The sequence below is a fragment of the Sturnira hondurensis genome, unplaced genomic scaffold (assembly GCF_014824575.4).
Source record: "Sturnira hondurensis isolate 20B ecotype Veracruz unplaced genomic scaffold, ASM1482457v3 Scaffold0016663, whole genome shotgun sequence".
NCBI classification, from domain to species: Eukaryota; Metazoa; Chordata; class Mammalia; order Chiroptera; family Phyllostomidae; genus Sturnira; species Sturnira hondurensis.
In genome coordinates, this window is record NW_028089294.1 from 11,322,009 (window position 1) to 11,334,519 (window position 12,511).

A 12,511-nucleotide genomic window follows, 5' to 3' on the forward strand; every position below is an offset into this window, starting at 1 on the left:
GACGGAACGCAGCCCTCAACCAGCACTTGTGCAGCCCGAGAAGAAAGAATAGTGTTACATTTTTAATCATTAAAAAAAAAAAAAGATGGAGCCCTGGCTGGTGTAGCTCAGTGGATTGAGCGCGGGCTTGCGAACCAGGCGATCGCAGTTCGATTCCCAGTCAGGGCACATGCCTGGGTTGCAGGGCAGTTCCCGGCAGGGGCCATTTCCCTGCAGGGGATACACGAGAAGCAACCATACATTGGAAAAAAAAAAAAAAAAGACGGATAACATTTTGTAATGTGAAAATAAGTAAAATTAAAATTCTGGTGTCCGTTAATAAAGCTTTATTAGTGCACACAGTCGCACCCATTTGTGCCCATTCTGTCCACAGCTGCTTTCCCACCACAGTGCAAAGCTGGACGGGGAGATGGCCCCACGTGGTTAACACAGAGACCCCACAAAGCGCAGCTGACACCGCACTAAGCCTCCCGAGACTTTCTCTGTATCTCTTGTTGTTTTCCTCACCTCCTATCACTGCCTGTTAGCTCTCTGTGAGTCTGACTTACACTTGAACTAAAGAAACCATGTTCTACTACGTGCTCTACGAAATCCAACCCAAGTAATAAAACTAGGCTGGCCGTGAGCCAGGAAACAGTAGACCCACCATGATCACGCCAAATGCTGCCTACTGCTCATAATCTTACATGAAATTTGTAAAAGACTATGAAGGACATTTTTAAACTACATTTTAGATTCTGAGAAGGAACATTTATACACACACATACACTCCTATTAAAGAGGCACAATACCATCTCATCTTATACTAGATGCATCAATCCCATAAGGGAGAAAAAAGTCTTTGCCTATTTTCACCATATTTTACAGTTAAACACCCAGAAGACAACTTAGACAACAAGTATATCAAGATATCGTCAGCATCACACCCGAAGTCTGACATTCAGCAGCACGAAAGTCGCACCCGGTTATGACCCCAGCCCCTCCTCCCCCTACCTGAACCGCTGTCAGTCTGTGCCCGACGTTCACCAGGATGACCCGCGCCAGCAACAGAAGCACGGGCTCCGAGGGGAGGCTGTAGATTGATTCGCCATCCAGAATGAGCAGATTCAGAACAGCTGCATCCAGGGCTTTCACCTGAAAAAAAAATTATGAGCTAAGCTACCTAATGTAACAAAATATTATTAATCTTTATGTCTTGTCATTATGCACACGTTCCAGCGGCTCCAGCTCTGAAGCAAAGGCACTGACCTATGACACAGCAGCTGGCACCAGACAGAACGGCAGCGCCACACACGCCCTGAGCGACCCACGAGTCCAGCCCACCCTCACAGAGGGCCACCCGCCTGCCTGCACGTCAGAGGAAGAGGGAGCACTCGAGAGCTCTGGTACGGGGCAGGCGTCAGGACCTCATAGATCCACTTAAAACAAAGTGCCGTCTCAATAACAAGCATCCCTCTGTTACAGTATTCACGTTGTAAACACACTTCATGTGAGCTTCACCAGCTGGCAAATGTCACTAGAAAGCACGTCTGCTCTGTAATGGCGACCAAGTCAACAATGAGGCTTGCAGAGCAAATGCTGGGTGGGCACACGACCAAGGAGCAGAGAGAACAGAAAGCTGTCCCCAAGGGACACCTTTGAAATACCCACTCCCTGCCTGAACAGAGGCTTTCTATAATGCAAAAGCCCCTGTGTCCCTAAGACGTGAACCACAGCCCCAGCTGAGTCGCTCAGTTGGTCACAGAAGTGTCCAACCTTCTGGTGTCTCTGGGCCACACTGGAAGAAGAAGAGTTGTCTTGGGACACACATCAAATACAATGCGACACGTAATCACAAAAAAAAATCTCAATGTTTTAAGTAAATTTACGACTTTGTGTTAGGCCACATTCACAGCCATCCTGGGCTGCATGTGGCCTGCGGGCCGCAGGTTGGACACCCCTGGGAGAGTACCATCCCAATACACCAAGACTGTGGGTTTAATCCTCAGTCAGGGCACGTACAAGGAGCAACTGATGAATGCATAAAGGGGTGGAACAACAAATCAATGTTTGTCTCTCCCTCAAAAAAAAAAATCAGCCCTGACTGGTGTGGCTCAGTGGACTGAGCACCAGCCTGTGGACTGAAAGGTCACCAATCCTATACACAGGGCACCTGCCTGGGTTGCAGGCCATGTCCCCACTTGGGGCGTGCAAGAGGCAACTGACTAATGTTTCTCTCACACATGAATGTTTCTCTCCCTCTCTTTCTCTCTCCCTTCCCCGCTCGCTAAAAATAAATAAAAATCTTTACATATAAAAATAATAAAATAAAATGTGAACTGCATAATTTTGACAGCTGCCACAAAATGAACAGCAGGAACCTTAACTATTAGGAATACGGGCTCTCACCTGAAAGACACAGGGTGGTGCCCCTTGTCCGCTTCTTAGCAGTTTGTGGACAGGTTCATTTTTTAACTGAAGCTTCAGTCTCACGAACTATAAAATGAAATAGAACCTGTGCCTGATGGAATTCTTATAAGGATAAAACTGAGATGTATAATAGAGGAATAAAGACAACACAAATGACTACCACCAAAATACACATAAAGCTGACTCTTATCTGCACTAAGAGCAGAAGAAATTTTTCAAAGATTCAATAATTAAGAAACTATTTTGAAATTAGTGCAACTGCCTCAATTTTCAAAGTGAGGCAACAGATCTAAAAAGATACGCGAAGCCCAAAATCACACAGATTTGGGTCCAGACACAGACCACAGCCTGAGTCTTCCAGCCCCCACCACGATGTTTCCCCACCCCACACTGCCTTCCCCCCAGACCTCTCTGCCTCCTCCTGCCGCTCGGCGAGGTCAGGGCTGCGCTAAGCATTGGGAAGACGTCAAGTGCAGGTCCAGTCAAATCGGACCGGACAAGTCGCTCCTAGTCTTCACACCAACACAACCTCATTATGCAGTGGAGGTCACCGAGATACAGACACCAGAAGAGGACCCCATTTGGAGAAGAACCCCACAGTGAGCTCAGTCTTGGACACGTGGAGTCAGGTGTCGTGTGAGACCTCCAAAGGGAGGTAGAGAGTATGCAAGCGAGTACACTTACCGAAGACCTGGAGAGAGGAGCCTGCCTAATGTGCCCAAACTGGACCTGCAGCCTCACTGAGTCAACCTGTCGTCTAAATGGGTACAACAATCTTTACTTCCTAGGGTCCAAACCAAACTGGTGGGGTACAAGACGTATGAGATGACTTTAAGAACAAGAATCCTTATTCTAATGACGTTGAGAAATACATCCCACTGCTCTAGCACGACCTTGGATCACTGTCTCTGCAGGGCTGTCCAGCCTTTTGGTGTCTCCGGGCCACGCTGGAAGGAGGGTTGTCTTGGGCCACACCTAAAATATACAAACACTAACGAAAACAAAAACAATCTCATCATGTTTTAAGTAAGTTTACGATTTTGTGTTGGGTCACATTCACAACCATCCTGGGCCACATATGGCCCGGGGGCTGGACATCCCTGCAAGGAAATCCCTAAAGATAAATAACAAATAAGTAATTTAATAGATCAATAAATTAAAAATTACATAGTACCGCAGCTGGTGTAGCTCAGCGGACTGAGCACAGGCCTATGAACCAAAGGGCCGCTGGTTCGATTCCCAGTCAGGGCACATGCCTGGGTTGCAGGCCAGGTCCCCAGTAGGGGGCACGTGAAAGGCAACCACACACTGATGTTTCTCTCCCTCTCTTTTCTCCCTCCCTTCCATTCTCTAAAAATAAATAAATAAAATCTTCAAAAAATTATAGAGAGGGACATAACATACTACCTATAACATACTACCTGAAAGTCATTACCTCTGATAAGCAAAGCCAGGGGTTGTTTATTAAACCTCCCTCTCTCCTTCAACATGAAATTCTCTGCAATGGTATGACCAAGGCAAATAATAATAAATAAATTAGTGATGACGTGAATAAACCAGTAAATGAGAAAACTTCTCTTCCCAGTGCCACCCCTGCACCTCCATGAAATGATGAAATGCTTTTCTCTCTTCTGAAGTGAATCAGCCTCCGCCTACCTGTCTGTAACACTCATACTCCCACTGAGTTCTACCCGTGCCTCCAGAGGTTTTGAGAACTATGCATTTTTAAAGAGGATTGTTTGTATTTTCAATAAAAATAGAAAGAAAAGGTTACAACTCCCTGAAGAACAATTCTTCAGCCAAGAGAGCAGATGACATTTTTAAAAAAACCACATATTTAACAGCATAATAGTGAACAATTCAACATCTGGAAGCCTAAGATAAACTCACTGTAAAAGCAGATCACCGGGAGATCACCCTCATGTGTGAGAGGTGACCCACCGCTCAGACACGGCCCTCGGTGCTGGTCCCGGGGGGCCGATTAGCACAGAGGCCAGAAAACGGCGCTAACAGGGCCAAGGCCGTAAATTAGAAACAGGGAAAGTGAATCTGCTTTGGTGACTAGACTCCAGGACCATAAAGTATATTCACAAATATTTGTGCATTGCAAAGAGCTAAGAAAGATGAATCAGTTTTATATCTCACATGCGAGTGAGATCAAATGGTTCTTGACTTTTTCCATCTGACTTATTTCACTTAGCGAAGATCTAAAAAACTAAAAGCAACAAATGAACAAACAAGACAAACCAAAACTCATGTTCACAGACAACAGTATGGGGCAGGGGGTGGGGTGAGAAAAATGAAGAGGGTAAAGTAGTCAAATATGTGGAGACAGAAGGAGACCTGTGTGGGGTGGTGAACACACAACGCCATATACAGGCGCTGGGTTACAGAACTATACACTTGACACCTATGTAATTTAATAACCAATGTCACCCTAATAAATTTAATAAAAATTTAAAATAATAAAACCATCAAACCTTTATAAAAAGAAAAAGATGAATCAGGGCAGGAAAATGATGACTCGCAAATACTGCCCAGTTTAAAATCTTCAACGCCCTCCATCTTCCAATTCCTCAGATTGTTGGTAAAAAGTACAAATTGTATAATCCTTTTAAAAAGGACCTGACGTGAACAAGGAACACTGAACGTGCACACACCCTTCAGCAGGAAACTACTTACACACGTAACTGACTTCAGCAGAGCATCCCAGCAGCTCAGAGCGGAAAGGGTTTGCGGGTGTGGAAACACTGACCCCTTGGGCTCAGAGTGCCCGACGACAACCTGGGGCAGTGAAAACAACCTCCTCCATTCGGCGCCCCGCACCAAACAAACACTCTCATTTCTTAAGTACGCTGTGCTTTGGAACTGTTCCAAATGATTTCCCGAAGATGTCATCCTAATAGCATTGTGCATAATATTTTGCAAAAGATGGAAACAACCCATATGGCCATCAAGAGTAGAACAGATAGATGAATTGTGGTATATTCATATAACTGGAATAATATACAACAGTAAAAATGTATAACAGTGTGATTCCAAAAATACATCACTGAGCAAAGTGAATCACAGAAGAATACATAGTTCGTCTCGTTTCCATAAAGTTCAAAAACTAGCAAACGAAGCACTATGTTTCCTAGGGATGCATACAAAGGTGCCAAAACCATGGAGAAAAGTAGTGGAATGATTCACGAGTGGTTCATCAAACGGGGTTGGGGGGGAGGCCCTCAGGAAGCACACACAGGGGACCTGCTCAGGCAGTAGTGCCCGAGCTCGTCCACGGCACAGCCCGCGGAGGGGGCGATGGGACCGCCAGCTAGAGGGCTGCCAAACCAGAGGAGCCGGTTAGAAGGCACTCACCAGCCCCAGCCGCACACACGCCACAATGGCAGAGGGCGGCTGTCTGAAGCTCTGTTCTTTCAAGCAACGTGGCAGGAACAAGGGATTTTATTATTTAAAATGTACACATTTTATATGCTTTTTTAAAAAATGTATGAGGTAGTTCTAATAAAAACCAAGGTCTCAGTCAGTCTGGCCTGAATCCCATCAAGCTGGACCTTTGCAAACTGCGACCCCAACAGGCTCGACAGGTCCCTTGCCCACAAACACTGCCCTCTTCGCCCCAGTCTGCTCTTATGAAGGCCAGAACACGCCGGTACCTCCTCCTCTTCATCGCCTCTCCATTCCTTCATCGCCCCGCAGGCTCTAACTCAAGTCCACTCCCAACTAAAAGGTCTTTTCTGAAAACGTTCACACTCCACAAATCTCTTCATCAATTTCAGTATTTCTTACAGTCCGAATCTGCCATGTGACTCATTTCTGTACTGCCTTGAATTGTTACCTGACACTAACGGTGCTCCTCCACTAGTGCAGCAGAAAGAGCCCTGGATTTGGACCCAGGAAACACGGGTTCTAATCCCCCAGGCGTCAGACTCGGGACAAGCGCCTCTCAGCACTTTGAACTTCAGTCTTCTCACGCACACAATACCTCAAATTAATACATAACACATGTGAACTGAGTACCACTTGAACCACACATCGGTGCTCAGTAAATATTATGCCTTTGACTGTTGGATAGATTTCTAATCTACACTATAGAGCCGCAGAAGCCAGAAACGGCTTCATAAACAGTGAGAGAGGGAATGACATGTTCCGTATAAAGTAAATCTCTACATGATTGAAGCATAACTCTTTAAACGACATAAACATTGGGATTTTACTTTAACTTTGGATGAAAAGCTTTGTAAAGTGTAGATTGGATTCACTCCTTAGACAAAAACATACAGAAGATCATTTAACCTTTCAGTAAGGACGTGGCGTCAGCACTGTTTCAGTTATTCCGTGGCAGGGTGAACAGCGACTCAGGAAACCAATGGACACGGAGCTGATTGCCAGAGCTTTCAGACGACAGCTGCTTCCGTACCTCACCATCGAATGATGGGCCTTCACCTTTGATAACTTTATCCTTTTCATTGCTACTTCTAATTCTGAGAAACCAGGTAACAGTAAAGAGGCCCCTTTCGCTGCATAAACGTTGGAAACTAAGGGACCCTCTTTCCAGGCTGAGTGATCAATCGCTACACTCAAGATTTCCGAGGTGGCCAGATAAACTGAAGTTACCACACTTCTTTGTAGAGCACATCACATGCCCCGGGCCCTCCCGAGGAGCTCAAACTGGGCGCTCTGCCGATGGTCTGCTGATGCAGGTCAATAATATTATCTTCATATACGGGTGATAATAACTGCTCTCACCAGGGAGACCTCTGTGCCAGGCACTCAAGACCCCTGGGAACTGTTCCTAAGCACTGTGGCAAAACTTACCTGCAACAGATTTTCAAGTTTGCTACTTTTCCAGAAAAGACCTTTATGTAATGCGGTAACATATGCATCTATGTACACATGAATAACTGGGGCAGCTGCCTGTGCTCCAAAAAAAGAACAGCTCAGCCCTGGCTGGGTAGCTCAGTTGAGCAGAGCATCACCCTGATACGCCAAGGTTGCGGGTTCAGTCTCCAGCCAGGGCACGTACAAGAACTAACCAATGAGTGCATAAACAACTGGAACAACAAAGTGATGTTTCTCCCCCCTTCCCTCTCTCTCTCTTTCCAAAATCAATAAATTTAAAAAAAAATTTAAACAAAGAGTAGCTCACAGAGCTCCAGAAAATGGGGACATCTAAGGAGTTTGGAACTGACAATGAAACTTCTGGAAAGATGTGAAAATCTAATGGAGGAACAAGCGTTCTTCGTAGGTTTTGTACAAGCTATAAAATCACGTTCCTTTCCTACCAATTAGTAACTCCAGTGTACACAGACCGGTTCCTCAAGAATAAATCACACGATACTAACTACACAGGACATTTCCAAGAAGCATACCTCACCGAATCGCTGGAACAGAACAGATGGCAAAAACTCCTGAGGGTGTAAACCAGCAAGAGGCCCCGTCCAGTTACTCTGAACAAAGAGTTGCAAACTGCTCACACCAATTAGGAATATCAGCCGTTCTCTGCATATAAAAATAGTTAAAGAAATAAATGTGAACAACAATGTGAACTATCACTTTATAACCACCAACATACTATTTCATTGTAAAGCTGAAAAATGTAAACCAACGTTTATTGAGATTATCCAAGAGTATTGCAAAAAAAGAAAAGATTCTGCAACCTAAACAACTGAAGTCTGCAGTGTCCAATATTGTAACCATGAGCCACAGATGGCCAGTGCTAGATTCAGCATAACTGACAGCTGGGCAAAGAAAAAAATCAGCCCCAGAGAAAACAGGTGAGCAAAGGGCCTATTTGTGTTAGAAGTAAGGAGACTTGGGGGAACTCTGCGTGTAGCAACACCTTAAAGCATTAATACAATCAAAAATCAAAATCTTTCAGGCAAGACCTGACCAGTGTGTGCGGTTCAGCTGCATGTGCATCACCCAGCAAAGCCAAAGGTCGCCAGTTGAATTCCTGGTCAGAGCATAAGCCTGGGTTGCAGGTTCAGTCCCCAGTAAGAGTTTTTATGATAACACAAACACTTCAGACAGCAAAGTAACAACCAGGGCTGACACTACTGCAGGAATATAAACTACTACTAAACCAGAAAAATGAAGAGGAGTGATACCAATCTTTAAAATAAAATGCCTATAGTAATATTCTTTTGTTAACTCCTTATGGATACAAAGTATGTCTGATTCCTAGTCACAGCCTCAACACCTAATTCAGTAGGTGCTTTTTTTTTTTTTGAAGAATCAAACAAAGCCATTCCCTGGAAATAATGGTAAAAACAACATTGCATGCATTTTAAAGAAGACTAAGACGACATAAATGCCAAGATAGTAAAAGAAAGAAAGAAGCATACTAACAAATGTATAACAGTGAAATTTAGGTTTCACCCCTGTGTAACTATCTATTATACCTAATCCTATAAAATTATATAAACTTTAGTGGGAGAAGTTAAAACAAGGGTTCCATAATAAACACATTAAGTTTTTTGATGTCTAAAAAGTTAACAATTAACACATAATAAAGGTAGTTACAGGTGTCACTCAGCAATCCAGAAACAGCAAGATGGACAGGGTGTGCTTCCAAGTTAAAAAAAAAACAATGTCTCAAGTCTTGCCTATGGCTAAAACCTATCCCACCTGGGCATTTGGAAGCTTAGTGGGTTGGCGGTTACCACCCAGTTAGAAGTCAGCTTCATATACAAAACCCTTATATCCTAAACAACTTCGCTTTTTCATTTTGAGGGCTCTCTGGACAGAAGTTCTTATGAAGATTATTTGGTACATTATGAGTCCTGACTAAATGTTAAGCTAGGTTTTTCAATAACTGCTAAAACCAGTGCCTGACACTATCAAAGCTCCATAAAACGTATTAAGAGACTATTTCTCTATGAAACTTCAAATAAAATTCTACCTTTGGATTTTGTCCAAATCTGGTGAGAAATCCAGGAATGTTAATATCTGCTTCTCTAGGTAGCTGTCAATCTTTTCTTCAGTCATCTTTGTTGAATTAAAAATATTTTGAGTCAATGAATTTAAGAATATGGTCTCATACTTTCCTTCTAGCAGCAATTGTAGGAAAGATCCACTCTCTGTAAGACAAAAAAAAATAGTCCAATAATCCAAAAGAACAATTTTTTTTCATACTGTATAACACTACTAGATAAATGTATCATTTTAGTATGTAAAAAGTGTGTATTTAGAATGCTTGTTATATACATTAACTAAAAAGCAATGAACAAATTCCCATCATTCTACAAGTATCACATCTCCTAGAATTAGTAGGGCAAGTGTATGAAGAGTAGTAAGGTAGAAGTTAGACTCAGGAATAATATTTTTCACTAGTAAGTATTCTCACCCTTCTGCTAGAAATTCAAAAAGATTCCTAATGTCAACAGAAAAATTTCCATAGTCAGAGTTCTAGACATTTCACAGGCTGGCTCCTCCTACCCCCCTAGGAGAAAGCTGATGGAAAGCTGGTTCACTCATTGTTCCCCGAGTATCTCATGCACATGTCTGCCCCCACACTTTTATAATTTTGATTTCTCCTGTGGAGCTCTTCTCCACTTGTCTGTCTCATCCTTTAATCAGAAATTAGACTTGACCGCTGGGGCTCAGTTGGTTGGGCATTCCCCCACAAAGCTAAAGTTCACTACTTCCATTCCCAGTCACCGCACATGCCTGGGTTGCGGTTAAGTCCCAGGTGGGGACGCATGCCAGAGGCAACCAATCCATGTTTCTCTCACAATGGTGCTTCTCTCTTCTTTCTCCTTCCCTTCCTCTCTCTCTCTCTAAAAATGAATAAATAAAAGTTGGAGGGGAAAAGAAAGGAAGATATCAGCTCAAGTCTGACTTCTTCCAAGAAACTTTTCCAGACCACGAACTTCCGAACCTACCTATCCTGAAGCACCCATTGCGCGCGCGCGCACAGCACTTACATGCTGTCCTAAACAGGACAGCTTTCTGTGTCTTTCAGCTTTCTTTCTCTTCTATGTCTAGCCTAATCCCACAATCAGATGTGCCTGTATCCCACCAGTAAATGTGCCTTTTAATTCTTTATCTCTCTGGTAAATGTGCATTGCTCACAGGAATTACTTCTTAACTGACTCGTTTCAGCGTTTCTGCTTACCAGGTGTGCAACCTGGAATAAATTACTTAACCAGTCAGTAGTTAAATGTCTTCCTCTGCAAATTGGAATTAAGGGTAGCATCTACCTTAGGTGTCTGTTATAAGGATTAAACAACTAAAGAAATGCTTTTAAAACATTTCTTTAGTAACTGACATTGCCATTGTTGTTATTTCATCCCAGGCTGTGAGAAGTTTGGGGTAGAGACAAGCACAGAGCCTGAGAACTACGCCCATCACGTCAAGGATGCAACTCAGAGCCTTAAGACATCAGCCAGATTTTGGTGGGAAAAAATAAAACAAGCAGGGATGAGAACGCAGCTACCGCCACCCCTTCTCACAGTCGCTACGCCAGCCTAAGTGACTGGCGAGAGCGCCTCTCTCACCTGAGCCAGCGACTCCCTCCTGCTTCCATTGCTGCCGCTCAGCCTCAGTGGCGAAGCCCCTCAAAACTGCTAGCTCCGGGGTCCACATCACCCCGGACATCACCCCAGCCAAAACGGGCCCCAAAAGGGTTACACAGGAATCTCAAAAGAAAGTCAAAGGAGGAGGGTTCAGAGACGCCAAAATCTAGCGGCGAAAATTCTGCGGATACACCCAAAGCTCTAGAACCCCATGTGCTGATACCAGCCCAAGGGGGTGGCCATGACAGCTGCGCGAGGCGTCCTGGGAAAAACACAGACACGGCATCGGCTTCCGCCTAGAAAACCAACCCAGGTGCGTGATACTGAGCATGCCCAGTGGAGATGCCCCGCCCCGAGCGGGGAATGGGCGGGGCTGGAGGGCGCGGCTGACCTCAGCCCCGCCCCAAGGGGCGGCTGTGGCCAGTTGTAACATACGTGGAGGGCCTGGAATCCTTAAGTACAGCCCTCGGAGGACTCGCGTTAAATGCTGCTCCTAGCAGCTATCATGCTCGACCGCGGCTTCTTTGGAAGGTTTACCGCTTTGATTCCTAAACCTTTTTAGGCCTGAACCATCCTAACTACCTGACGAAAGACGTAGTCCTTTCCGCAAAATGCACTTGGGCCCTTACTACCAACATTTGGGTCCCATTTAAGGAAGTCAGAGACCCTGTGCAGGGGAGTCCCTAAACCCCAGCAAAGAAAATGCCTTTATTCTTTGAATGAATTAAAGTGTAAGTAAAATATCTATCTGGTTTTGACGCTGCCAGTAAGCTATGACCGAGTGGGACATCTGGCTCGGCCGCTAATGGAGGGAAGTTTTTGGAGGATAGGCTGAACGCTGCAGAAACCTGCCACCCTGCGTGCCTGCTGCTGAACACAGGGCGCCTTTAGTCTTCACCGTAGCACTCCAGGTGAAAACCAAGCTCTGGAAACCGGGTTGTAGCAGGTGGGACTGTGCCCCCATGGGCTTGAAGCCTGCACTATAAACATGCCACACACTGTCGAGAAAAGCTGCAGGGTAACTGACCACGCAGGATTCACGGAGTAATTAAGGGCAATGCATTTCTGAAGGCCTAGGATCCCCAATCCAAGAAGGAAGGGAAACAATTCTTTTTTTTTTTTCAATGACAGTGTACCTTCAGTATTACTTTGTATTAGTTTCAGGGGCACAACATAGTAGTTAGACAACCATATATTTTACAAAGTGTTCCCCACGATATTTCCAGTACCCAACTGGCACCATACATAGTTATTACAATGTTACTGACTACATTTCCTGAGCTGTGCTTTATATATCCCCCATGACTATTCTGTAACTACCAATCTCTACTTCTCAATCCCTACACGTTTTTCACCCAGTCCCCACCCCCTCCCTTCTGGCAACCATAAGTCTGTTACCTGAACCCATGAGCCTGTTTCTGTTTTGTTTGTCCATTCCACACAAAGTGAAATTGTGGTGGTTGCCAGGAACAATGCCACTAAAGCTCACACAATGTGGGCTTGACCCCTCCTGCCCTACTTCTGGGTGTTTAGAACCTGCCCTGAACGATGTGCTTTAAAGACCTCCATATAGCAGGAAA

The 12,511-nt window shown here is 44.6% G+C and overlaps 1 protein-coding gene across 2 annotated transcripts in view; it reads right to left on the bottom strand.

The window, feature by feature from the left end:
• Positions 1 to 11,214, bottom strand: part of TTC27 (tetratricopeptide repeat domain 27) — a 136,067-nt gene extending 124,853 nt beyond the window's left edge. For both annotated transcript variants that reach the window (XM_037066609.1, XM_037066608.1), the window contains exons 1-4: positions 10,914 to 11,214; positions 9,317 to 9,494; positions 7,785 to 7,914; positions 994 to 1,134 (exon numbers count right to left, since the gene is read on the bottom strand). In XM_037066609.1, coding sequence (XP_036922504.1) covers positions 994 to 1,134; positions 7,785 to 7,914; positions 9,317 to 9,494; positions 10,914 to 11,013 — 549 coding nt within the window. In that variant the 5' untranslated portion in view covers positions 11,014 to 11,214. The remainder of the gene's footprint in view (positions 1 to 993; positions 1,135 to 7,784; positions 7,915 to 9,316; positions 9,495 to 10,913) is intronic.
• Positions 11,215 to 12,511: the final 1,297 nt, after the last annotated feature.